This window comes from Pristis pectinata, chromosome 5, assembly GCF_009764475.1.
Source record: "Pristis pectinata isolate sPriPec2 chromosome 5, sPriPec2.1.pri, whole genome shotgun sequence".
NCBI lineage: Eukaryota > Metazoa > Chordata > Chondrichthyes > Rhinopristiformes > Pristidae > Pristis > Pristis pectinata.
Window position 1 is genome coordinate 34901939 of NC_067409.1, and position 26210 is coordinate 34928148.

The 26210-nt window shown below is 39.2% G+C and overlaps 1 protein-coding gene across 1 annotated transcript in view; it reads left to right on the top strand.

Annotated features, from left to right (window-relative positions):
• The first annotated feature begins 622 nt into the window (after nt 1-622).
• Nucleotides 623-26210, top strand: part of hacd1 (3-hydroxyacyl-CoA dehydratase 1) — a 34800-nt gene continuing 9212 nt past the window's right edge. Inside the window, exons 1-5 of the mRNA XM_052016583.1 lie at nt 623-735; nt 15441-15558; nt 15651-15669; nt 15755-15843; nt 17193-17314. Coding sequence (XP_051872543.1) covers nt 623-735; nt 15441-15558; nt 15651-15669; nt 15755-15843; nt 17193-17314 — 461 coding nt within the window. The remainder of the gene's footprint in view (nt 736-15440; nt 15559-15650; nt 15670-15754; nt 15844-17192; nt 17315-26210) is intronic.

The window sequence follows — 26210 nt, forward strand, 5'->3', positions numbered from 1 at the left end:
TGACTCCCTCTCACCTGATTCTATGCCCTCTTGGTTTTGATACCCTACAAAGGGAAAAAGATTATATCTATCCCATCTATGCCACTCATAATTTCATACAACTCTATCAGGCCACCTTTCAACCTCCTTCACTCCAGGGAAAACAAACCCAGCCTATCCAATCTCTCCTTATGACTAAAATCCTCCAATCCAAGCAATATCCTGGTGAATCTCCTCTGCACTCCATCCAGCACAGCCGCATCCTTCCTATCGCAAGGCAATCAGAAGTTCACGCAGTACTCATAACTACTGTTTTGGAAAATTGCAACATAACTTTTAGGTGTGACTTGGAAATCATTCATCACCTTCGCAAATATAAATTTAGCAGCTTTACTTGCAAAGAATAATGTAATATTCCAGATTAAAAATATTTCCCAAAATTTTTCAGCGACGTTAAGTGAATACAATGTGAATTGTGCGGCTAAAAAAAGTTGGGGCAATTTTTGCTCTTTCAGCGCGCGGCTGCGTATCTCTGGGCGGGGGCGAGGCGCGCGCCCGCGTATCTCTGGGCGGGGGCGAGGCGCGCGGTGCGCGGCCGCTGTCGGCTTCAGCTGTTCTGAACTTTCTTGATTTAGTCAGTACTATGGCGCCTAGTGAGGAAGGTGGTTTGGTGGAAGAGAAAGAAAGTAAGAAGAAGCATTTGAGTCCGTTGGCTACTGCCTGGCTCACGTTCTATAATATTGCCATGACGGCTGGGTAAGGGACTGAGTGTTTTTGTACGCCGCAAAATCACTATGACCGTTTTCCAATTGCAAAGCTTTGGCTCAGCTGTTTTGCAGCAATGTTCTTTCAGCTCAAATTCGCCTTAAGGATTAAGAGTTTGTGCAAACTTTTCTCCAAAGATTTGCCTGCTTTAATGTCAGTGATTATTCTTAAAGCAAAAAAAAATAATGTGGCATTTTGTTGGTGTGCCTTGAATGAAGGAGTGCCTGGTTAGTCTAGCATTTCCATATTTGGTTGATTACAGATGGTGCGTCATTTTTCATCACAACTGTTGTTAAGTATAGATTGACACTGTTGAAGGAAGCATGCCGTAAGGGAGGTCGTTCTGCTTTCCTCGGCGGATTTCCCCGGCTTGTTTAGAGTGTACTTCTTGGAGAAGCAGGCCATTAATTTGTACACGAGGTCTAAAAAAAAGACACTAAACATGAATCCGTTTGTCATTTATCTAATGGTTACAGTGTGCAGCGCAGGTCATTTCCCCACCCCTCTTCATTCTATATTGCTGACTATAGTTGTAGTACTGGGAGCTCGGTAACTAGACTGAAGAAATCATACAACAGTACAGCACAGGAACAGGCCCTGCAGCCCACAATATTGTGCCAAACTAATCAAATTAGTAATTAATCGCCTAACTAATCTAAGCCCTTCTGCCTATACAACGTCCATATCCTTCCATTCCCTGCACATTTATGTGCCTATCTAAGAGGCTTTTAAATGCCTCTATCGTATTTGCCTCCACTACCACCCCTGGCAGTGCATTCCAGGCATCCAATACTCTCAGTGTAAAAAAACTTACCCCACTCATCTCCTTTGAACTTACCCCCTCTCACCTTAAATGCATGCCCTCTAGTTTTACCGATTTCAACCCTGAAATAAAGATACTGACTGTCTACTCTACCTATGCCTCTCATTATCTTATAAACTTCTATCAGATCTCCCCTCAGCCTCTGCTATTTCAGAGAAAACAATGCAAGTTTGTCCAACCTATCCTCATAGCACGTGTCCTCTAATCCAGGCAGCATTCCTGGTAAACCTCTTCTACACCCTCTCCAAAGCCTCCACTCCCTTTGTATAATGGGGCAAACAGAATTCAATGCAATACTCCAGATGCAGCCTAACCAGAGTTTTAAAAAGCTGCAACATATGTTCCTGATTCTTGAACTCAATGCCTCGTCTAATAAAGGCAGGAATGCCATATGCCTTCTTTACTACCTTATCAACCTGTGCAGCCACTTTCAGGGAGCTATGGACTTGGACCCCCAGATCCCTCTGTACATCAACACTGTTAAGGGTCTTGCCATTAACAGTGTACTGACTCTTTACATTTGATCTGTCTTTGTCCCATTTCCTTACTACATTTGGTTGACAAATATTTAGCAATCTCAGACTTAAGATGAACAATTTACATCATTTGCTGTTTTGCAGAAGAGTTTCAACTTCAGCTTTTTTATTATCTTCAGTCTTTTCATTTTTAGATAATCAAATTTCTGCTTCATTTTCTGAAATCCTGGTTTGTCTAATCTTGCCTCACAACCTTGGATTTGCTCTTGCAGATTCTTGTTGTATTTCCCTCCAAACCCAGTAAATCCTCCCTGAAATGTGGTCCCCTTGATTTCTCATAGTATTTCATATGTTGCTTTGCACAGCTGCAGCACACATCTACTCTCTTGAAGTCCATGTGCAAACATTAGTCTGTTTCTTTATCTTCACTACCTGTTTCTTTTAAGCCCATAAGTAGATGACATTAACTTTGTTAGCATTGAAGTATGGTTACTACAGTTTTGCTTATTCATTTGATCTATTCATGTCCTTTTTTAAAAATTAATGATTCCATTTGCACTGCCCAAAGTGCCATCATTTTATGTCAATGATTTTGATACTTGGGCTTTCAATCTCACCATCTAATTTGTTTATAAATATTCACTGGTTGCAACCCCAAATCAACTCCTGCAGAACCAAAGCAGTTACAACTGCCAAATTGGTGTACCTGCTTATTATCCTTGCATAGTCTCTTGCCACTCCTATCCACGTCAATAACTTGTAGAGTTGGCATCCAATATGTCACTCTGATAGGTGTCTAATTGGGTATAAAATTAAAACCTGATAAAACTGGTACTTCAGCCCAAATGTGACAATGTGAACCTGACCTGAGCATTGCTACAAAACATAACATTCTTAAATGTACTATTCATATTCCAGAATTGTTAAGATAATCATCTCAACTTGGATAAAGTACTGAGCAGGATTGTTGTTGCATGACCAAAATATGAACGATTCACCAGATTATATATCTGATGCATATGGTCAGTTATTATCAATTTTGGATTGGGGAGCCAGAATCTAGGACGTGGCTCAATTGATAGCATTCTCATCTGAGTTAGAATGTTCCCAGTTCAATTCCCATTCCAGAAGCTGGAGCATGAAAACCTCAGTATTCATCCCTGTGAAATCCTGAGGGAGTGCAAAATTGCTGGAGATCGCTTTTAGAAGATTCTCAGTTGATCACAGGCCCAAGCATGGATTTGTAAGTAACTGCAGGTGCATTACATACAGTAGACTCGATTGTTTTAAATATAAATATTATATATGGAAACTTACTCTCCTAAATCACGAAGTACTTTTATAATTCCACATGCCAATTATCTCATTAGCATTCAAGAGGTTACATCCAATGGATCTCAATCTGAATGCTCCTGAACTTTTGGGATTTTTTTTCTTTCCTCCATTGTTGTGATGTACAGGTTCATTATAATTTCTCCAGTGATGTCCAAATCAAGCCATTGGTAGGCCTTGTAATTTCCTTATTTAAATTTTAAAAACATTAGTTCCTGATAATGATATTGAGGCTGCAATTCTTCAACAAAGAAAATCTAATGAGTTAGAGAGATTTCCAGATTGGCTACATGTAATCTTCAGAAAAGTGTAACTTTCTATAATTAGAGCACAAAATGTATTTAGCACCTGCAGTCTCTCCCGTCCAACATTATACAGATGAGAAAATTCCACTACCTGAAAATTCCCCTCCAAGTTGCACAATATCAGGATTTGAAAATACGTATATTGCATATATAGTTGGTCCTTCATTGTCACTGGATCTAAGTCCTTAAACACCCTACCAAACCTACAAATGCAGAACCAGAAACACAATAAGTGCAGAGGCTGGTAATCTGAAATAAAAACAGAAAATACTGGTCAGGAAATATCTATCTATCGAGAGAGAGAGAGAGAGAGATACTGAGTAAACAGAAGGAAATCTTGGGTTGATTTCTAAAGGAAATGCCTGTAATAAGGAGAACAGAGGAGATTGAATAGCCAAGGTTTTGCTGGTGGGTGGAGGAATAAAGGTATTTTTATGAGTGATAGAAATAGGAGAGGAAATGTCTGAAATTAGCAGGAGGAGGAAAAAAACCTTAATGCTGACATGTGAGAATCAAAGCTGGAATGGTTGATTACATGAATTGGTTGAGTACGGAAGGCTATAACGTGCCCATTTGGAAGATTGACTGTTGTTCCTTATGTCGAGTTTCATTTCAACAGAGGTGCGGCTTTTTACTTTTGCTCTTTGTCCCATTATCCCCTCACCACCCTGCACCACCTTCTGTCACTTCAGGCTTATTTACCTTTAACTTTTCTCAGTGCTGGTGAATGATCATTGGCCTGAAATGTTAATCCTGTTCCTTCCACAGTTGCTGCATGACCTATTGAGGTTTTCCAGCATTTCTGTTTTTGCTATAAATAATGAATCTGTGGCTCCTTTCTCAGTCTCTGACTGTAGAATCCACTGGACATCTGTCCTGAAGCATCTTTGTAACTTCCCCACCCTCTTCAAACCAGTCATGATACCTGCTCCTTTGATCAAATATTCCACTCAGTAAGTACTGAAAAGAATAAACTGACTTTTTATTGTTCTTTTTTCACATAAATCTGCATTTCATTTTACCAATTCATTTAAAAATGGATTAATCCTTTGAGGCTACTCTGCAATTTATCAATATCATGGCTAATCTTACATCTGTTACATTTTCCTGCACTATTGCCATATTTGAATAAATTCAATGACTGAACCTCCACAGCCATCTATGGAAGAGAGTTTCAAATACTCACTACCTTCTGCACAAAGGAATTTCTTTTCATCTCTGTGCAAAATAATCTACTGTTTAGCCTGAGACTATGATCCATGGCTCTAGACTCCTCAGCAAGGGGAACCATTTTTCTGGCATCCACCCTGTTGAGCCCAAAGAGGAATTTTGTAAGTTTCAATGAGATCTTCTTTCATTCTTCTAAACTCTAGAGGATACAGTTTGAGATAACTTGATACCTCCTTGTACAGCAACCTGCTGTTGCTGGAACCAGTCTAGTGAATCTTTGCTGTTCTTCCTCCGTGGCAAGTATTTTTTAGGCAAGGAGACCAAAATGGTCCACAGTAGGCCAGTTGTGGTCATACCATGACCGTACATAATTGCAATTAGACATTTTTAAAGAATACCAAAGGGACCACTACTTTTTTGTTAAGGTGTGATTTTTATGACATTTATTCTAGAGACTTTTTTATTTTAAACACCTGCTTTGCTGCAGTTTGTCAAACATGTAAAACAAAAATACTGCACAATATGGCGAGGGTACATTCTTAAGAAAACCCTGATAAAGGGTCTTCAATCTAAATGTTAATTCTGTTTCTCTTTCCACAGATGCTGTCTGACCAACTGAATGTTTCTACCATGTTCTGTTTTCATTTCAGATTTCTAGCATCTGCAGGTTTTGAATTTCCATTTCTCATCTATCAAACACATCCTCATTTTACCCACCAATCAAGCTCTCTTATGTAGAATTACTAATTAATAACATAGCAACTTGCATTTTATACCAAATTTCACAATCTCAGGATATCCCAACACCCATTACATCGAGCAAAGTACTTTTGAATTGTAATCACTGTTGTAATATAAGAAAATACATTTGTATACAGCTTGCTTCAACAAGGAGCAATGTGATGATCTGTTTTAGTAATATTGTCAGACAGGGTTTCCTGTGTCCTGATGCAGGGTTTCGACCCAAAACGTCGACGATTCCTTTCCTCCCACAGATGCTGCTCGACCCACTGAGTTCTTTCAGCAGGTTGTTTGTTGCTAACAAAATTGGAAGTCTGGCTTAAAGGGGTTTGTTTAGAAAGCAACAGTGCAAAATAGAACTGCATCTATTGTGGACAAGAGCCAATGATTTCCTCCAATAGGTCAGAACAATGTATTTAAACTCAGAAGTCAGAGAACTGTTGTCCCATTGTGCAGAATAAAAGAGACATATATTTTAAGTACACATTGGGTTAGCATTTTGAAATATTGGAATCTTGGCATTTGCAGTTTTTGCTTCTCATCCACTGGCTAGAGTAAGTTTATCAGTTTAAAAAAAAATAAAGCTACTATAATCACTATGGACTTTGTAAACTCCTTTGCCTCACTTTCTTGCACATTTTAGGTTGGCCTACAGGAGCTATGCTATTAATATTACTACCTCTCAACTTTAGTCTCATTAATGTGAAGAATTTACAAGGCTATGCCCTCTGCTTTTCTTCTGTTCCCCTAATGAACATACACTGACATTCTTGAGAAGATGCTTGCCAACATAATATGTAAATGGCAGAAATGTGGAATTATTTTGCAGGAGACTACACCTAACAATTATTTAGGTGGCACAACACTATCGCCTTTGCTCTACCTGATGTTGTGAAGATAGTTTGAGTAAAAATCTTTTTCTTTTATTTCAGCACAATGGATGCTGATAAGTTTCAATTTGTTTTCAGATTCAGAATATATTTTTAGTACAACATGCTGCCCAGCAAATTAGTTAAGATGGTTGCTCACACATAATTTATCAATGCTGGAAGGTTTAGAAGAGGCAGAGCATGGCATCAAACCTTGTGCATGTCATTTTGACACCAGTGCTGCATGTTGAATTGTGATGATCCAACTAATGCAGCAGAGAATACAACATTCAGCACCAGCATATCTGCTGAAGAAATTCTCTTATGTGGGTTTGATGGTATTTGGTTGGATGAGCCTTGATTGTGTACAGTTGTTGGAGATTTATCGTTGGATATCATTGGAGTTTGAGAGATCCCAAGAAAGCACAGTGATTTGAGGAAGATCTTAACCCGATCCTACATCTAGTTTGGGGTTTTGATTGCTACAGGGGTTGGTGGGAAGAGGAGGGATCTAAGCCAGAACTGAATCCAGAAGAGGGTGGGGCAGAGATAGGTGAACAGGAGGTTTTATCTTTAAGAGGCAAGGGTGTTGATGAGCTCTCAACAGTGATGAGATGACATACAGAGGAGTAAGGGGAGAAAAGCTATCAGCAGGAAACTGTTTACAATTGGTTTTCATGAGTATTTTTACATTAACTTTTCTGAGCAGCCAATGTCTGTGTGCTGCAGCATATAACAGGAAAAATGAGTTGGTGAGGTTGACTCTACGTCCTTAATGTTCCCTCCCTTTACACTACATCCTGAATGTTCCCTTCTTTCACCAGCAGCTCAGCAACGCTGTCTATAAAATCATTTCACAGCAACTTGACAAAGCTGCTTTAGTGGCAGCACTTTCCATAACTAATAAGCTTTATCACCAAGGAGGATACACAACAAATTTTCAAATGGTATATTTCTAGGATGTTTGGTGTACCCACCCTGTAATAACTTTTGTTATAGTGATGCAAAGAGGGAGACAAAAACATAAACTGTTCATCTGTGTAAAGCCATCTTTAATTTTCTTCCCCTCCTGATGCCTTCTGGTAAGACAGCACCATAGCAACACAAGATGGACAAATGTGACAAAATGCACAACTCTATACACTAAACTGCCAATTCCAGTTTGTATCACTGGTGACAGAGGAAGCAATAACTCATTAAGTATGAATTCTGATCAAACATCTGATCCTTTTCACCAATACAGTCAAAATTTGTAGATAGCAAAGAATGTTTTCTAAAGATGCAGCAGGACCTAGATCAGCTGGTAAGTAAGGTGGAACAGTGGCAGATGGAATTTAATCCAGACAAGTGTAAGATAATGAATTTGGGACATCAAATTCTGTTAGGACAAATGGAGTAAATGGCAGGGACCTTAACAGTGTTGATTTACAGAGAGACTTTGGGGTGCACATCCATAGCTCCCTGAAAATGGTGACACAGATGGATAAGGTAGTAAAAAAGGCATTTGGTATGCTTACCTTCGTAGGCCAAGACTGACTATAAGAGTTGGGACATCATATTGCAGTTGTGTAAAACATTGGTTAGATTGCCCTTGGTATATTGTGCACATTTCTTGTCACTGCATTAAAGGAAGGATGTAATAGCAATAGAGAGACAGTGCAGAAGAGATTCACCAGGATGTTGCCTGGAGTGGAGGACTGTATTACAGAGAGAGATTGGATAGGCTGGGTTTATTCTCACTGGAATGTAGAAGGTTTATAAAATTATGAAGGGCATGGATAGTCAGAATCTTTTTCCCAGGACAGGGGAGTCTAGAACTAGAGGGCATAGGTTTAAGGTGAGAGGGGAGAAAATTATAAAGAGATCTGAGGATTAAGTTTTTCACAGAGGGAGAGCGCTGATTATCTGGAACGATCTGCAAGAGGAGGTAGTGGAGGCATTTACAATCACCACATTTAAAAAGCATTTGGGCAGGTACTTGGATACGAAAGGCATAGAGGGAAATGGGATTAACATAGATCGGCATCACAGTTGGCATGGACAAGTTTTCTGTGCTGTACACTTCTATGATCCTGTGATTCATAGGGAGAAGTAAGGAAGAGCAGTTGTTCAAGATAGTAATACAAGAGCAAATGTAAAAAACCATTTGAAGAATGGAAAGTCAAAAAGCACTTTGCTTCATTAGTTGTTTCATCAACCAAATGAAATGTCGCTTTGGGATTTACTCATTTATAGAGAGTTTATAATATTTTTACCATATTTATGGCATTTGGATGTGAGGTTTTTTGTTTTAAAAAATATGAAATAGAAATCAAGGTTTATCTACAATACTAAGTGAATGCCACACACAAGGATCTTTTTTGGACATTGCATGCAGCAAGATGGAAATATGGTCTTCTAACATTTTCTTTGTTTTATATTTTTTTTTCTTTCTGTATGCCTGTCGTTCTTCTGTCTTCCTCCCTCACTACTGTGTCCTCCATGTTACTTCTTTTACCTTTTGAGAGTAGCAGCAGATACCATGATGCCCTTGCATTCATTGTCCTTTTAGAATCTAGTAATCTTTGTGTCCTTTCTACAGAAAAGTCAAATGCAAAGGACACAAAGATTACTAGATTCTGAAAGGACAATGAGTGTAAGGATACTGCATCTGAATGCCACAGTATTCAAAACATGGTCAGTGAACTTGTGGCACAAATCAGTACAAAGGGGTATGATTTAGTGGCCATTACAGAAACGTGGTTGCAGAGTGGAGATATCCAAGGATATCAGATAATACGGAAGGATAGGTAAGGGAGCTGGGGTAGCACTTGTAATTAAGGATGAGATCAGTGAGAGACAATACAAGATCTAAGGAGCAGAATATTGAATCTATCTGGGTAGAGATTAAGGATAGTAAAGAGAAAAAAATCACTGGTGGGAGTTGTCTATAGGCTACCAAGTAATAACATTACAGTGGCACAGGCAATAAACCAAGAAATGTTTGATACACGTAAGAATAGGACAGCAGTTGTCATGGGGACTTCAACTCGATTCGCCCAATGTGCAAGTTAGTCGAGGAAGTCTTCAGGACGACTTCATAGAATGCATCTGTGATAGCTTTCTTGAACAGCATGTTACTGAACCTACAAGGGAACATGCAATCTTGAATCTAGTCTTGTGCAATGAGACAGGTAAAATTAATGATCTTGTATCTGGGGACCCTCTTGGAAGGAGTGATCACAATATGATTGAATTTCTGATAAAAATGGAGGGTGCAATAGCTTGATCTAAAACCAGTGTATTATGCCAAAACAAGGGAGACTACAAGGAAATGAGGGAGGAGTTGGCTAGTGTAGACTGGGAACATAGGCTGTATGGTGGGACTGTTGAGGAACAGTGGAAGACTTTAAAAGATTTTTCACAGTAATCAACAAAAGTATATTCCAGTTAAAAGCAAGGACAATAAAGGTAGGGAGAGCCATCCTTGAATAACAAAGGAAGGCATCAAATTAATAGTTCATGCATACAAAGTCGCCAAGAGTAGTGAGAAACAGGAAGATTGGGAGAATTTTAAAAAGCAACAAAGAACCACTAAGCAAGCAATAAGGAAAGGGAATATAGATTATGAAAGTAAACTAGCACAAAATATAAAAACAGATATTAAAAACTTTTATAATTATATAAAGCAGAAGAGGGCAGTTAAGTGAACGTAGGTGCCTTGGAAGATGAGAAGGGGGAATTAATATTGGGTAATGGGGAAATGGCTGAGGCTTTGAATGACTATTTCATGTCTGTCTTCACGGTGGAGGGCATGTCTAACATGCCAAAGAGAGATGTGATGGGATGTGAGGACCTCGATACAATTGCTATCAGTAAAGAGGTAGTGCTGAGCAAGCTAATGGCCTAAAGGTAGACAAGTCCCCTGGTCTTGATAGGATGCATCCCAGGGTACTGAAAGAAATGGCAGAAGTTAAATTGAGGCGTTTGTGATAACTTAGCAAAATTCTCTGGACTCTGGATTTCTGGAAGGTGTTCGATAAGGTGCCGCATAAAAGACTTAGCTATAAGATAAGGATGCATGGAGTTGGGGGGTAATGTATTAGCATGGATAGAGGGTTGATTAACCAATAGAAGGCAGAGATTTGGGATGAATGGGTGTTTCTCTGGTTGACAGTGGTGAACGGAGTGCCGCAGTGGTTGGTACTAGGCCCACAATTGTTCACGACATACATCAACAATTTGGAAGAGTGGGTTTAGTGTCATCAGCAAACTCAGATACACTAAGTGAAAAAGAAAATTGTGCAGAAGATGCAGGGAGATATAGATAAATGAGTGGGCAAGGGTCTGGCAGAAGGAGTACAATGTTGATAAATGTGAGGTCATCCACTTTGGAAGGAAAAACAGAAGATCAGATTGTTTAAATGGTGAAAGATTACGGCATACTGTTATGCAGAGGGACTTACGAGTGCTTACAGAACCATAGAACAGTACAGCACACTACAGGCCCTTGAATTTGACCAAGGTACCTGCCTCGACCACTGCCCCAGGCAGCGCATTCCATGCCCCAACCACTCTCTGGGTAAAAAACCTTCCTCTGATATCTCCCTTGAACTTTAAAGCCATGCCCTCTTGTATTGAGCATTGGTGCCCTGGGAAAGAGGCATTGGCTGTCCATCTAATCCTCTTAATATTTTGTACACCTCTATCATGTCTCCTCTCATCGTCCTTCTCTCCAAAGAGTAAAGCCCTAGCTCCCTTAGTCTCTCCTCATAATGCATACTCTCTAAACCAGGCAGCATCCTGGTAAATCTCCTCTGCACCCTTTCCAACACTTCCACATCTCTCCTATAATGAGGCGACCAGAACTGGTGCTTGTGCATGAATCGCAAAACGTTGGTTTGCAGGTGCAACAGGTTATCAAGAAGGCAAGTGGAATGTTGGCTTTCATTGCTAGAGGGATTGAATTTAAGAGCAGGGAGGTTATGCTGCAACTGTGCAGGGCACTGGTGAGGTCACACTTGGAGTACTGCATGCAGTTCTGGTCTCCTTACTTGAGGAAAGATATACAGGCTTTGGAGGTGGTGCAGAGAAGGTTCACTGGATATGATGGGGTTAGCCTGTGAAGAAAGATTGAGATAAGGAGGAACTGCTTTTCCCAGAGACGAGTGAATCTGTGGATTTCTCTGCCCAGGGGAGCAGTAGAGGTTACCTCATTAAATATACTTAAGACACAGATAGATTTTTGCATAGTATGAGAATTTAAGGGTTATGGGAAAAAGGCAGGTAGGTGGAGCTGAGGCCATGGCCAGATCAGCCATGATCTTATTGCATGGCAGAGCAGGCTCGATGGGCCAGATGGCCTACTCCTGCTCCTATTTCTTATGTTCTTATGTAAAGTGGTTTGGAAAGGAGCTTCCAATCTTTTCAGCCTGGACTTTGGGTGAAGTTATGGTGGAGGCTGCATAATGTTTTCCTTCTCGCTTTCTCCCACAGTCACTCTTTATTCCCCAAATCTTTCTACAACTATTACTCTAACTCCCCCATACCACTCCTCAATTCCATCCTGAGTCTTTTCTCTTGACCTTCTATTAATATCTGTTATCCTTCCTTTATTATCTTTGAACTTCTATCCATTCACATAATAATTTGCCTCCTGAGATCCCTGAGTTTCCATCATGTACCCCCCTCCACAAACTCCAACTCACTTTTAATATGTTTGTTCTAAGCCTAGGCTTCAGATAGAATTGATTATCGTTAAACAAACTCTTTGAAGAAGACGTTATATGATATAGAATGCAACTTAATTTATGAAATTAATACAGTGAGTGTGTAATGTCATAATTTGGAAATTTCAGTAGGGGAGATGTACTGTCAGATGAAGATAATCAATATTAAGCATTCTGAGCAATTTTGTAGGATTCTGAATCTGATAGAAAAATTGACCAGTTACATACAAGGTACTAACACTGAAATAGTAGCTGGTGTGAGTCAAATTGCATTATACATTTAATATTAATAGCCACTGATGCAACAAGACCTATTGGAATAAAATTTGCAGGAAGATCTGTGCAGCCCATATACTAAACTTTATATGTAACAGCAAACAATCTGCTGGAGGAACTCAATGGGTTGAGCAGCATCTGTGTGTTGCTCCAGGTTCAGGTATCTACAGTCTCTTGTGTCTCAACTAAACTTTATATAACTGGCTAAATTTTTTTTAATGTTTTGTACATTATGAAATAGATCAAGCAAGGTTGGGTAGCAGATGGGTAGCTGGACCCAGATATGCAAGGAAGGAAAGATGCATGAAAGAGGAGGAGAAGAAGAAAGAAAATTGTGGAATGGATTAATGTGAGTGGGAAGAGAATGTATAAAAAGAAAAAGTAGTAGATGAGGACGACAAATAGTGGGCGGGAAAAAATAAATATGTGCCTACATAATGGGGGAGTAGAGTAGTGACAGAAGCAGGGAGATGTAGAATTGGATTACTTTCTTGGTTATCAGCAATCCTAAGTGTAGGGTTTGTGTATTCCATTCTTCTGCTGCTGTTTGTAGACAAAGTAGGGACGTGGCAAACATTATTTAGGTCTAATGCCTATTTTTTTTCTGATCAACCCCCTCATCAAAACAACTTTCATTAAATCATTCATGGGTGTTATGTTGAGCTATTCTTTTTATCCTCAGCACCATGTCAACCCAGGCTGCTACAGTGCCAATCTCGTCTTCAGTATATAGAACATAGAACAATTACAGCACAATTCAGGCCCTTCGGCCCACAAAGCTGTGCCGAACATGTCCCTACCCTAGAAATTACTAGTGATATGGGGAGGGAGGAGCAGAGGTGAGGGCAGGTACTATAGAGACACTAGAATAAATGCTGTGTTCTCACAGATGTTGAACTGGGATCTACAATTCCTAGTTGGAGCCTAAGTAAGTCTACCTGATGGTACTGGGAGTGTTGCACATCTTTATACCAGGCTATATTCAGCAGCTTGAAGTATTGGAGGTCAGTGTCTTGCTGAATTCAGCTCTGAGATTTCATGGCTTGTGATTTATGCTTTATCTCCCAAAGGACTGCCAGGTGGTAAACTAGAGACAGAATGACTGCTGACAGTCCTGGGCAATTAGGTGAAATTGTATTGTGGCGGTAATTGGAGACAGGTGCAATCAAGCATATCCACAGGATGGTGAAGGGGTAAGATCAGGGCATGGTGGAGGAGGAAAGTTGGTCTTGGAGGATGTGTGGGGATGGAGTACCAATTGATAGTGTTGAAACTTGGGAGAGGATGGGTGGTTGGAAGTATTCACATTTCTCCTGAACATTAAGTTCTTTTTATCTCAGTGGCAGGGTTAAATTAGGTGAGGAAGAAAAAAAGTTGTTAAAGCCCTTTTACTTTTGGATACTGATATTATTATGAAGGTGCCTTTTTTTCCTCCTCTCAGTTTGTTACTCCAGCTTGCAGTGTTGTAAATCTTCCTTTGCCTTTCCATATGTACTTGAGTAAGATTAGCAGCTTCTGCAGACATTTTGTTTTAATTTGACCACACTTGTGCTTGTTTGTGACTTGAGCTATGATTTCTCAAACATCAGACAGGATTGGTACATCCAATAGCAAGTGAGCAGGAAAAAAATAAAAGCTTTACTGTAATTATGCGATACTTTGAAATCCAGATCTCAAAGCTGAAAAGATGGTGCTTTAGCGACACATGATTCCTGGGATAAAGAAAATACAAATTGAGTTGTGCAAATTGTATCAGCACAAATCTTTTCTGACAAATGTATCCTGTTTTGTAAAGCAAGGAGTATTTTTCATATTAAAATGTTTCTGAGAACCTTAAAAATTACATTCTTTTAAATGCTTCTGGTGTAGTGATATTGATGTAATTTCAATTGGATTCTTGTTAAGGCTTCAGCTATGAGCAGCTGGAGAGGGTTAGGTCAAACCACTGCCCGATACAATTACTTCTTTAAAAAGCACAGCACAGTAAAACTCCAGTAACCTGCTGTACGACCATTTGGAAATCCTGACGATTCAGCATTTGGCTCACCAGATGTTCACAATTTCCACCCTCATAGGTCCTGGTTCCCGTGCTCTGCTCCACTCATTGCAATCCCGGTTTCAGCCCTCCCCTTCCCCCTCGCTGGGGCTTGGACTTCAGCCCTCCCCTTCCCCTCGCTACAGCTCGGGCTCCTGTGCTTTCTTTAAACTCATTTGGTTCTGTCGGCTGTCCTCCCTTTAAACTTGCCTGTATCACTGGAATACTATGGTATAGCATCATTTTTTTCTTTAAAAAAGTGAATTAAAAGTTATTGGAGTATTCATAAAATAACATCCAAAGGTCAGGATAATCCATGGTCCAGCACCACCAAAGTCCCAAGCAGGTGGCTTAATGGGATTTTACCAACTAGATTTGTATGACTCATTGAAAACTGAGTTGTAGATTTTGATATGCTTATGGCTTGGTCTGCTGTCAATTTAAGACTATATAATGGATGACTATTGTCACAATTGTCTATTAAAATAAAAAGTACTTGTTATATTTTGCCTATTGTGAGTATATAGGGATGTCTTTTTCTTATTAAAATTTATTGCAAAGATAAGGTTTTGAAACAATTCCATGAAATCGATGGTAATTTAAGCACCTCAGTAATCTGGTGTCTTATTAGAGATCAGCAGTAATGAGTAACAGGTAGATTAACAACTGGCCTACCTTCAAGAGCTTTTCCACCCCTGTTGATATGAATCATTGCTTCCTGATATCACCCCTAAATATGAATATGGTCACCAACCTGCTGTATGCTTCTATAATTACCATTTTTATTTTGTGACTTCTACCTAAATTTAGGATAGCATAAAAAAATATTGTTTGCAATGTGATATAACTTTCTCAGAGCAGAATCTTCCTTCTGTCAGCTGTTAATTTTTAAAAATAAAACAATGTTTTTTTTAAATTTAACCATTTTGCTTTTTATCTTATAATGTTATTCTCTTTCAAGATGGCTGGTACTGGCTGTGGCCATGATACGATTTTCTTACCAAAAAGGAACACACAAGGGATTGTACAGGAATATACAAAAGACACTCAAGTTCTTCCAGACTTTTGCATTGCTAGAGGTAAAAATTGTTGGTATTTTTTGCTAGCCATTGCAATACCAATTTTACCTGTTTGTATTAAACTCCAGTTCTTTTCTTTTACTACTCCTCAGATTCTGCACTGTGGAATAGGTAAGTAAGTTGTAGATTTGATATGGTATTAAATGTGGAATTTTGTTTTTATTAATTGCATAGTAATTTTTCATTTTGTTTCTAGGTATAGTACGAACTTCGGTGCTTGTTACTGGGGTCCAAGTCCTGTCCAGAATTTTCATGGTGTGGTTTGTTGTTCACAGTATAAGACCGGTAAGTTTAATACGTTGAGTACTGAATCGCATGTTGGTCTTGTCCCAGTTACTTGTCGTACTGCTGTTAAGTGGAGGAAAAGGAACTGGATGTCAAATAATATTAGTACATATTTTCTTTAAAGACAAGTCTGCACCTTCCTAATCCCTGCTGTTGGTGGTATAGCCCTAATTCTGTAGAGTAGGGTAATATTTTACTAATCTTGGCTTCAAAACAATCCTGTTGCAGTTCACAGAATCGTAAGTTACAGGACATGTAGCCCATCAAGTTCATGCTGGCTTTTTGCCAGGGCAATCTGTCTAGTTTCTCCACCATCTCTTAAGGCCTTTTTTTTCCTATAATGTGGAGCACAGAAATGGACACAGTAATCTGAACAAGTCTTTCATAAAGCTTCGGTGTGACTTCCTTATCTCTGTGCTTATATTTGTAAATGCTAAGATCTTGTGTGCTTTTGGAAAAAAAACCTTTATTCTCCTGAGGTAAATTTTTATCTCTTTTCATAGTGTACTACACTTCCAAGTTTTGTGTCATTCAGTTACTAAAATGCTGCAGTTAATAAACTAAAATTGTCAAATTGGGAATGGGATGTAGAATCCCTCTGTGAGCCATCTGTCTGTGGCCTTCTGCACTCTTATACTGAGGCCCAAAATAAGCTTGAGGAGCAAAGACTCTTCTTCCATCTAGGCACATTGCACTCTTCTGGACTCTATATCAAATTCTACAACTTTAGGTAACTCACTTTGTCTGCCTGTATTAGAATTGGCCATTTCTGCTCTCATTCTGTCCATCAGCACAGCTTGCCCAGCTGGGTATGGTCCACTAGTTATGTATTTTGCAAAATGTTGCCCTCCTTTGTCTGTATCATAACAATCTAATTGCCACCATTAACCTGTCGACCACAACTTAAGCTCACAGCAACGCTGGCCTCGCCCTATCCCAAATATTCCCTTTCTCCTCTATATTCCTGCTTTCATTTTGCAGCTTAAAACTAACTTGTGTGTTTTCTCTTTCTCAGTTCCGATAAAGAATCTTCAATCTGAAACATTAACTCTGTTTCTCTTTCTACAGATGCTGCCTGATCCACTGAGTGTTTCCTGCATTTGCTAACCTAAAATCTTATTGTTTGGAGCAAATAAATATGGAGATATTTTGGAATATATAAAGTGAAATGTTACAGAATCAACACGTACAATACAACATGCAGAATTTGTGATCTTAGTGGCATAGGCACAGCAGTTGGTTTAGTTTGTATACAGCTATTTCTTTAAACTGTGCATTTTTCACTAAATCCTTTATCATTTACATGCTTTCTAGCTGAACTTGTATTTTCTTCATGTAAAAATCTGCAGATACAGAATGAAGAGAGTGTCGTTCTTTTCCTGGTCACTTGGGCAGTGACAGAGATTACCCGATATTCTTATTACACATTCAAACTGCTCAACCATTTGCCTTACTTCATTAAATGGGCCAGGTGGGAGAAAGTGATGATGTATGCATTGCTTTGTGATGTGTGTGAAGTAAAGGTTTGCATGCTTTATGCCGGGTGCTGCAGTTACTAATGGAACCTTAGCTGTAATGAAGTGGAAGGAAATAGCTACTTGCTGTGAGAGTCATGAGTTGAGATGAAATTGCTTAACCTGCACCTGTTTGCTTTCATATGGAGTATTAGATTGTCTTTGACACTTCATCAAGAGATACTTACTGATATTGCTTTCTAGTAAAATTGCTTTATGATGATTGAGTGACTTGGAGGTGAGATGTCTACACGGTTGTAATATCCCTCATGTATTGCTGTGATTCTTTTGAATTTCTTTTTGCTGAAATGGTTTATTACTTTATTTGGAGTTACTAGAGAAAAAATTCAATTTGTGTGAATACGTGGCTCAAATCTGTAAGAAATTTATAGCCTCTATAATTTATAGTCTCTAATAATTGCAGGAACAGTAGTATTCCAGATGCTGAAGTAACATTACCTAAAGAAAGATTGCAGAGTTATTTAACAACTATCTTGCTTTACACCCATTTATAATAATAAATGCAAGCTTGGTCTTTGTTTTGCACAGTTTATCTCTGGATTGTGAATTGTAAGCAAAGAACTTTCCTTGGAACCAGAAATATATTTTATTTTATTAGGGCAAACAAGTTTTTGCAAGAATAGTACAGGACAAAGCAACATTGCACAGATTATTTTCAAATCATTCTATTGATCTGAGAATTGGCATAACATTATTCTTTCTTCTCCTACCCTGGAATGAACGAAGATGGTTTAAGTCCTACTAAACGTAAACTGGCAAAGTGGTTAAAATCCATCTTTTAAATCTTGGACTTAAAAAGTGATATCTTATGGTATTATTCATAGTAAGATGAGTAGTATGCTATTTATAATAAAAACATCATGTTATGAAGTGCATGTATGAATGCATGATGTCTACTCTAAATATCTTGTGTATAACACACAAATAAAATAGGTTAAGACCTTATACATTTGCAATATAGCTACAAAAGAACAATGTCTTTAGTTTCAAAGATGGCTAGATATACAGAATTGTACTAATGGTACATGTTCCTTAAAACAAAATGAAACAGATGAATCAAATATACGGTATTTCTCAAACAAAAACCAAAGGTGCTAGAAATACTCAGCAGATACACAATGTCTGTTGAGAGTGAAGTAGTATCAAAATTTCAGGTCAGTGACCTTGCATCAGAACTGGAAAAATAAGAAAATAAGTATGTTCTAAGTTGCAGAGAGCTCAAGGAGTGTGATAGAGGGAGACCAAACTTGTCCAAGTAACAATTACTTTAAGTGCCAACAGAGGGAGAAAAGAAACCAGAGAAACTGTTGGTTGTTGGATGCAGAGCAAAGCAGTCAATGGAAATTTTAAATAAAAGAGAATGATGGTGAGATTGCACCTGGAGTACTGCATATAGTTTTTGTCTCCATATCTAAGAAATTATATGCTGCTTTTGGAGTTTGTGCAGGTAAGGTTCACTAGCTTGATTCCTGGGATAAAGGGGTTGATGAATGAAGAAAGAGCAGGTTTTGGCTATACTTGTTGAAGTACAGTACAATGAGAGATGAGCTTGAAATGTATAAGATTCTGAGGGGATTAACAGTATGAAGGCAGAGAGGATATTCAATTTGCTGGAGTTACCTAGAACTTAAAAACCATTTCAAATTAAGGGATCACCGGTCTCAAATAGAGTAGAGGAGGAATTTCTTCTCCAACATTGCTCTTCTCCACATGCTAATACAATAGGGTATTTTGAGATAAAGAGGTAGTGTTGGTCTCTTAAAGAACATTTAAGGTGGATAAATCCCCAGGGTCTGATGGGATATACCCCAGGCTATTGACAGAGGCAAGAGATGAGATTGCTGGGACCTTGACCAAGATCTTCATGTCCTCGCTAGCCACAGGCAAGGTCCCAGAGGACTGCCGAGTAGCTAATGTTGTTCTGTTATTGAAAAATGACATGGGGATAATCCTGGAAACTATAGACTGCTGAGTCTCATGTCAGTGGTAGGGGAGCTATTAGAAAGGATTCTTAGGGATGGGATTTATGAGCATTTGGAAAACCATGGCTTAATTAGGGACAGTCAGTATGGCTTTGTGTGGGGCAAGTCATGTCTTACTTGACTGAGTTTTTCGAGGAGGTGATGAAGATGATTGATGCAGGTAGAGCTGTGGATGTTGTCTACGTGGATTTTAGCAAGGTTTTTGACGAAGTCCTCATGGAGGCTCATCCAGAAGATTTAAATGCATGGGACCCAGCAATGAATTGGCCGTTTGGATTTAGAATTTGGCTTGCCCATAGAAGACCCGGGTAGTGGTCGATGGGACTTATGCTGGCTGGAGGTCCGTGACAAGTGGTGTCCCACAGGGGATTGTACTGGTATCTCTGCTGTTTGTGATATATATAAATGATCTGGATGAAAATGTGGATGGGTGGGTTAGTAAGTTCGCAAACAATACCAAGATTGGTGGTATTGTGGATAGTGTAGAAGATTGCCAAAGGATACAGTGGGATCAGATGCAGATTTGGGCAAAGAAATGGCAAGATGGAGTTTAAATTATAACCAAATGTGAGGTGCTGCACTTTGGGGAGATCAATGTAAAGGGACAGTACACTGTTAATGGCAGTACCCTTAACAGTGTTGATGTACAGAAGGATCTTGGGGTCCAAGTCCATAGCTCCCTGAAGGTGGCTGCACAGGTTGATAGGGTGGTAAAGAAGGCATATGGCATGCTTGCCTTCATTAGTTGAGGCATTGAGTTCAAGATACAAAGTTATGCTGCAGCTTTATAAAACTTTAGTTAGGCTGCATCTGGAGTATTGCATTCAATTCTGGTCATCTCCATGATGTGGAGGCTTTGGAGAGGGTGCAGAAGAGGTTTACCAGGATGTTGCCTGGATTAGAAAACGTGTACTATGAGGAGAGGTTAGACAAACTTGGGTTGTTTTCTCTGCAGTGACGGAGGTTGAGGGGAGACCTGATAAAAGTTTATAAGATTATGAGAGGCATTGATAGAGTAGACTACTGGTATCTTTTTTCCAGGGTCAAAATGTTTAATACTAGAGGGCATGACGGGATAACTTCAAAGGAGATGTGTGGGGCAAGTATTTTGCACAGAGTGGTGTTTCTTCTTCACCATTGCTCTTCTTCTCCACATGCTAATACGCTAGGGTATTTTGAGATACAGAGGTAGTGTTGGTCTCTTAAAGAAGCACAGTGCCTTGAGTGCACTGCCCCTGGGTGGTAGTGGCGGGCAAATACAACAAGAGGCATTAAGAGGCTCTTAGATAGGCACATGAAATGTGCAGAGAATAGAGGGATATGGATATTCTGTAGGCAGAAGGCATTGGGTTAGGCATTTAATTACTAGTTTAATTAGTCAGCAAAACATTGTGCCACCGAAGGGTCCTGTAACTGTGCTGTACTATTCAATGTCCACGAATCTTTGGAATTCTGTCCTGCAGAGAGCTGTGGAGGCCAAATCATTGCCTGCCTGTGCCTTGAATGTAGTCAGATATTTGAACTACCAAGGAATCTAGGGATTGGAGTGAAAGGGGGAAGGTGTTGTTGATATTAAAGTTGGATCAGTCATGATCTTGCTCAGTGGTGTAGCAGACTCGAAGGATTGATTGGTCTATTCCTGTTCCCTTTTTTAAATTTTATCTCACTGTCGTCACCAAAAGTAATTGTTACCTGGACAAATTTTGTCTACTACAGATATCCCATCTGTTTTCTCCAACTCTTCAGCTCTCTGCAATCTAAGCACACCTGTTTTCTCATTTTTCAGATCTGATGAAGGGTGATTGACCTGAAATGTTAACTCATTTTCTCTGCACATATGTTGCCTGACCTGTTGAACATATATTGGATTTTCTGTTCATATTTTAGATTTCTAGCCCCTGCAGAGAGGGGAAAAATATTAGACTGGAGGTCAAAAGGAAAATATCACATGGAAGGACCCACTAATGTTGAAAGGCTTAACTGCTAAATTTGCTTTATTCATCTTGGTAGGCTTCCAAAGAAAGCTTAGTGTATTATATTGTTATTATACTATTTTGGACCCAATTTTGAACTCTACAGTTAAGCTTAATTCTGTTGTTGTGAATTAAGTAGGTATTCACCTGTCATTTAAACACCAGTTGCTATAGATTCCACTTTCAGTGCAATCAGCAACCTGGGTGGGAGTTGAGTTTTGGACAGGCTTTCAAAAGTTTAGTTAGGTTTAAAATAACTACTTAATTACCAAGGTAAATTGTACATAGTCGAAGAGAACAGAATTGCTTTTACTTCTGTTAGAAAATGAACACCAGTAAGAGATGTTAACGTAGGAAGTGAGAACAAATTCAACTCTTTAATGTATTAATTTCTTCCAAATAAACAATGTGCAATAGAAGTTACTTTGCAATTAATCTTAGAATATTGGCGAACAGTAAAACAATTATTGTGTCACACTGTTGGAAATGAGGCAGAGAAACAATTTCTAAGTTGGTAATGTATTTACTGTACTATGATTCAATATAAAAGCCACGAGTGATGATTTTGTACTGCAGTCATTGTAATCTATTGCAGTTAAGAGATTGGTTAAAAGTCAGCTTGTATACCAATGTGATGATCTTTCTCAGCTAGGCTGCTAGGCCAAAGTTTTAAATCATTGCAACTGGCTGTGGAATTGTATCCTCAACATGAGGTGCCATTTTCAGGGTAAAAATGGAGCAAATAATAAGCAGAGTTGGCCATAAATGAGTATAATGATGCAAAATTTTATGTATGCACATATTAAGTGGATATCAAAGTTCAATTTTTAACAACCTGGCTATCTGACTTGTTCTGAGTTCTATATTTCATTAAGATCATTGAGCAGGTTTTTATCTTTGAAGTAGTTGTAATGTTAACTAGCTGGGACATTTTTTACTTGGCTTGTAGTGAAGCCCCTCATTAGTTGATGACATCCATTACTAAATTTGAAACCTAGCATTGCTAACATTAACTCTACAACAAAGATATTCTCAATATGTTACCCCATTAAATTACAGGATGCAACTGACAGGAGTTTGATCTTTAATTGTGAATTGGAACAAAGTGACAAAGTTTGCAACGAATAAAAGCATTCAGAATGTTGCAGGTGGGAGAGAAGGAAGTACAGTTTGAATGGGATTTGATTAATTAGGTATTGGATGGCAAAGTGGTGCAGCAGTTAGCAGCTTGGGTTCGATCCTGACCTGTGATGCTGTCTGTGGAGTTCGCACGTTCTCCCTGTGACCAGATTGGTTTCCCCCGGATGCTTCAGTTGTCCTGCGGCATCCCAAAGATGTGCTGATTGTTAAGAGTAAATGGCTACTGTAAATTACCCATGATGTAGATGGTGGTTGGAGGATGTAATTGATGGATATTTAATTTTAAAAAAAATTATCCATTGCCCCACATATTTTTTTGTATGATGGGAATGTTTAAAGCTGGCATAGCTTTGAGTCAAATGGCTTCCTCTGAAATTAAAAAAAAATGAAAATGCTGGAAACATTTAACAGGTCTGTTAACGTGTATAGACACAGTAGTTAAAGTTTTAGGTCAAAGACTGAGAAAGTGAAAGTTGCAGAGGATGGTGAAGGGATGGATTTGAAAAAAGAAATATCTCTGACAGGGTGAGACCAGGATTGCCATGGTGATCAGTTGTAGAGGTCATCCACACAATGTGTTAAAGAGAGAAAAAGAAGAACAATGAACTGAGGGCAGGTAGAGAGTGAGAATACACACAAAGGAAACAAGGGAACTGGGCAGCACAATTGCATAGCTAGTAGAGACGCTGCCTCACAGCACCAAGGTCTTAGATTCAATCCTGACATGGTGCAAACTCCACACAGCAGCACCCATTCTCACTGTCACTGCATGGAAATAACTACAGCCAAATCATAATGCATTGGAAATTTGGCACACTATTTCTGAAAGTACCAAAGAAAGATAACACAGCCAGAAATGATGAAGTGAGACCAAAAGGCTCAAAATGAAGATGTTTGGAGATAAACCGAATAACATTAAGTCTTTATAGAGCTGAACAGCCAAATGCTGAGCTGCAAGAAATGCACGTTAAACAGTTCCTGCATGGAGAGAATGTTTATGGCTGGGGTAATGTGATGGGAAAGTTAACTGAGTTTGCATTTGGTACACTTGCATGGGAAGTACATGTAAATAAGCATGCATTAGGTGTTTTAAAGTAATGAATGAAACTTTTCAGAGGCATTATTTATTGAAATGGTGGGGGGGGGGTTTGTTGGTAGAGAGAGAGAGAGGAATAGGAAGAGTGTATGTTGTTGCAAGATTGAAGGGTAACTCTGCAGATGGAGTATGGGAAGCAGAGTCCTGACAAAATTTGGAAAATGAACTAGATGACCTTAGTTTGTCTTCAGCTAAACTGGTAATTCCATCACAATGATAAAGAAGTTATTAACTAATCAAAGTAATAGTTATTATCTTTGGCTAGGAATGGTGTTAATGGAAAAGCACTTCAGGAGCCATAGGTGCAAAGTCCTCATATACAAGCTGATTTTTGGCATTTTTGTCAAATGTATTACATCAAAAAATGTTTTCTAAAAGAAAGCCACTTGTATTTGCATGATCGTGTACTGATTCCATCATCTATAGTGTCTCTTCTATTGAGCACTTGCTTACAAGGATGTTTTCAAGGATGTGTTAATTATCCCTTCTCTGACCTATTGCCACTGTCATTTATATGTCCTTTGGCTCTGCCATTTAGGTGATGCCAAAGTTACTCATTGTCTTACTTTTATATAAAGGGAGAAGTGTATGTGAAGGGATGCAAGAAATGTTATCGATTTTAGAACATAACAGCATAGTACAGGCCCTTTGGCCCACGGTTGTGCTGACATTTTATCATAGTCTGAAATCTATTTCACCCTTCCCTCCCACATAGCTCTCCATTTTTATATCATTCATGTGCCTATCTAAAAGTCTCTTAAATGTCCCTAATGTATTTGCCAACACCACCTCTACCAGCAGTGTGTTCCATGCACCCACCACTCCGTGTGTGTAAAACAAAAAATTATGCCCCCTGGGAAATAGTCTTTGACTGTCCACTTGATCTATGCCTCTTATCATCTTGTACACCTCTATAAGGTCATCTCTCATCTTCTTTCACTCCAAAGAGAAAAGCCCCAGCTTGCTCAACCTATCCTCATAAGAAATACTCTCCAATCCAGGCAGCATCCTGGTAAATCTCCTCTGCAGCCTCTACAAAGCTTCCACATCCTTCCTATAATGAGGTGACCAGAACTGAACACAATACACTAAGTGTGGTCTAACCAGAGTCTTATAGAGCTGCAACATTACCTTGCAGCTCTTCAACTCAATACCCAGACTGATGAAGGCCAACATACCATAAGCCTTCTTAACAACCCTATCAACCTGTGTGGTAACCTTGAGGGATCTGTGGATGTGGACCCTAAGATCCCTCTATTCCTTCACACTGCTGAGAATCCTGCCATTAACCTTGTATTTTGCCTTCAAATCCGATCTTCTATAGTGTATCACTTCATAGTTTTTTGGGTTGAACTCTATCTGCTACTTCTCAGCCCAGCTCTGCATCCTATCAATGTCCTATTGTTACCTACAGCAACATTCTACACTATCCACAACACCACCAACCTTCGTGTCATCTGCAAACCGACTAACCCACCCTTCCACATCCTCATCCAAGTCATTTATAAAAATCACAAAGAGCAGGGGTCCCAGAACAGATCCCTGTGGAATACCACTGGTCACTGACCTCCAGAAAGAACATGCTACATCTACAACCACCCTGTCTTCTCTGGGCAAACCAATTCTGAATCCACACAGCCATGTTTCCCTGGATCCTATGCCTCCTGACTTTCTGAATGAGCCTTCCATGAGGAACCTTATCAAACGCCTTACTAAAATCCATGTACACCACATCCACTGCTCTACCTTCATCAATGTGCTTTGGTTTTTCCTCAAAGAATTCAATCAAGCTCATGAGGCACGACCTGCCCCTCTCAAAGCCATGCTGACTGTCCCTAATCAGCCTATGCTTCTCAAATGCTCATAAACCCTGCCTCTAAGAGTACTTTCGTCAAGAGTACTTTCAAACATGCATGAGAGGAAGGGTATAAAGATAGAGTTGGTACCATGGATATCACAGAAGAGGGAAAGCAATGGTGTTTTTCATTAAGAAAGACTTGATGTTCTTTAGACTTGAGCAAGATGCGGTGAAGAAACAGTCATCAACGTAAGAGGTAGAAATCAAGAGCCAAAGGAGATTTGTGGCCAAGCAGTAGTTGGCATAGGGTATGAAAGGGAGCTTGTGCAGATCTGCAGAAGGGTTGCAAAGCAGTATTGTGCAAAACAAAATAAAGCTATTTGGAGACGGCTAGCAGAGAAGGAGAGGATCTGTCAATGGGAGAAGGGATAAGTTAGGGGATGGAATGTTTTCAGATATCAAGAACTGATAAGATATTGGAGATAATGAGTCATAGTGGGATCAGAGATATGAGTGCAAGTTAGGTAGTTAAAATTTGTCTAGCCAGGAAGAGATCTTGGAAATGAACAACCTGCATTGTAAGTATATTAATCTTGTCAGATTTGGACTTCAGAAGATAGCTATTAGATGATCAGTAACACATCATATCATTGCTGGAGGTGTACCAAGGTCATATCCTTTTTAAATGAAAGCTGGGTGTAACCATTATCTAAGAGAATGAATGAGAAGATGATAATTTATGAAGATATAAAAATTACTGGATCTACTGATGTATTATAATGATTGATGTGTTTTAATGCAGTAAAATGATTATATAGCATTCATTTGAAAATAAACATAAAT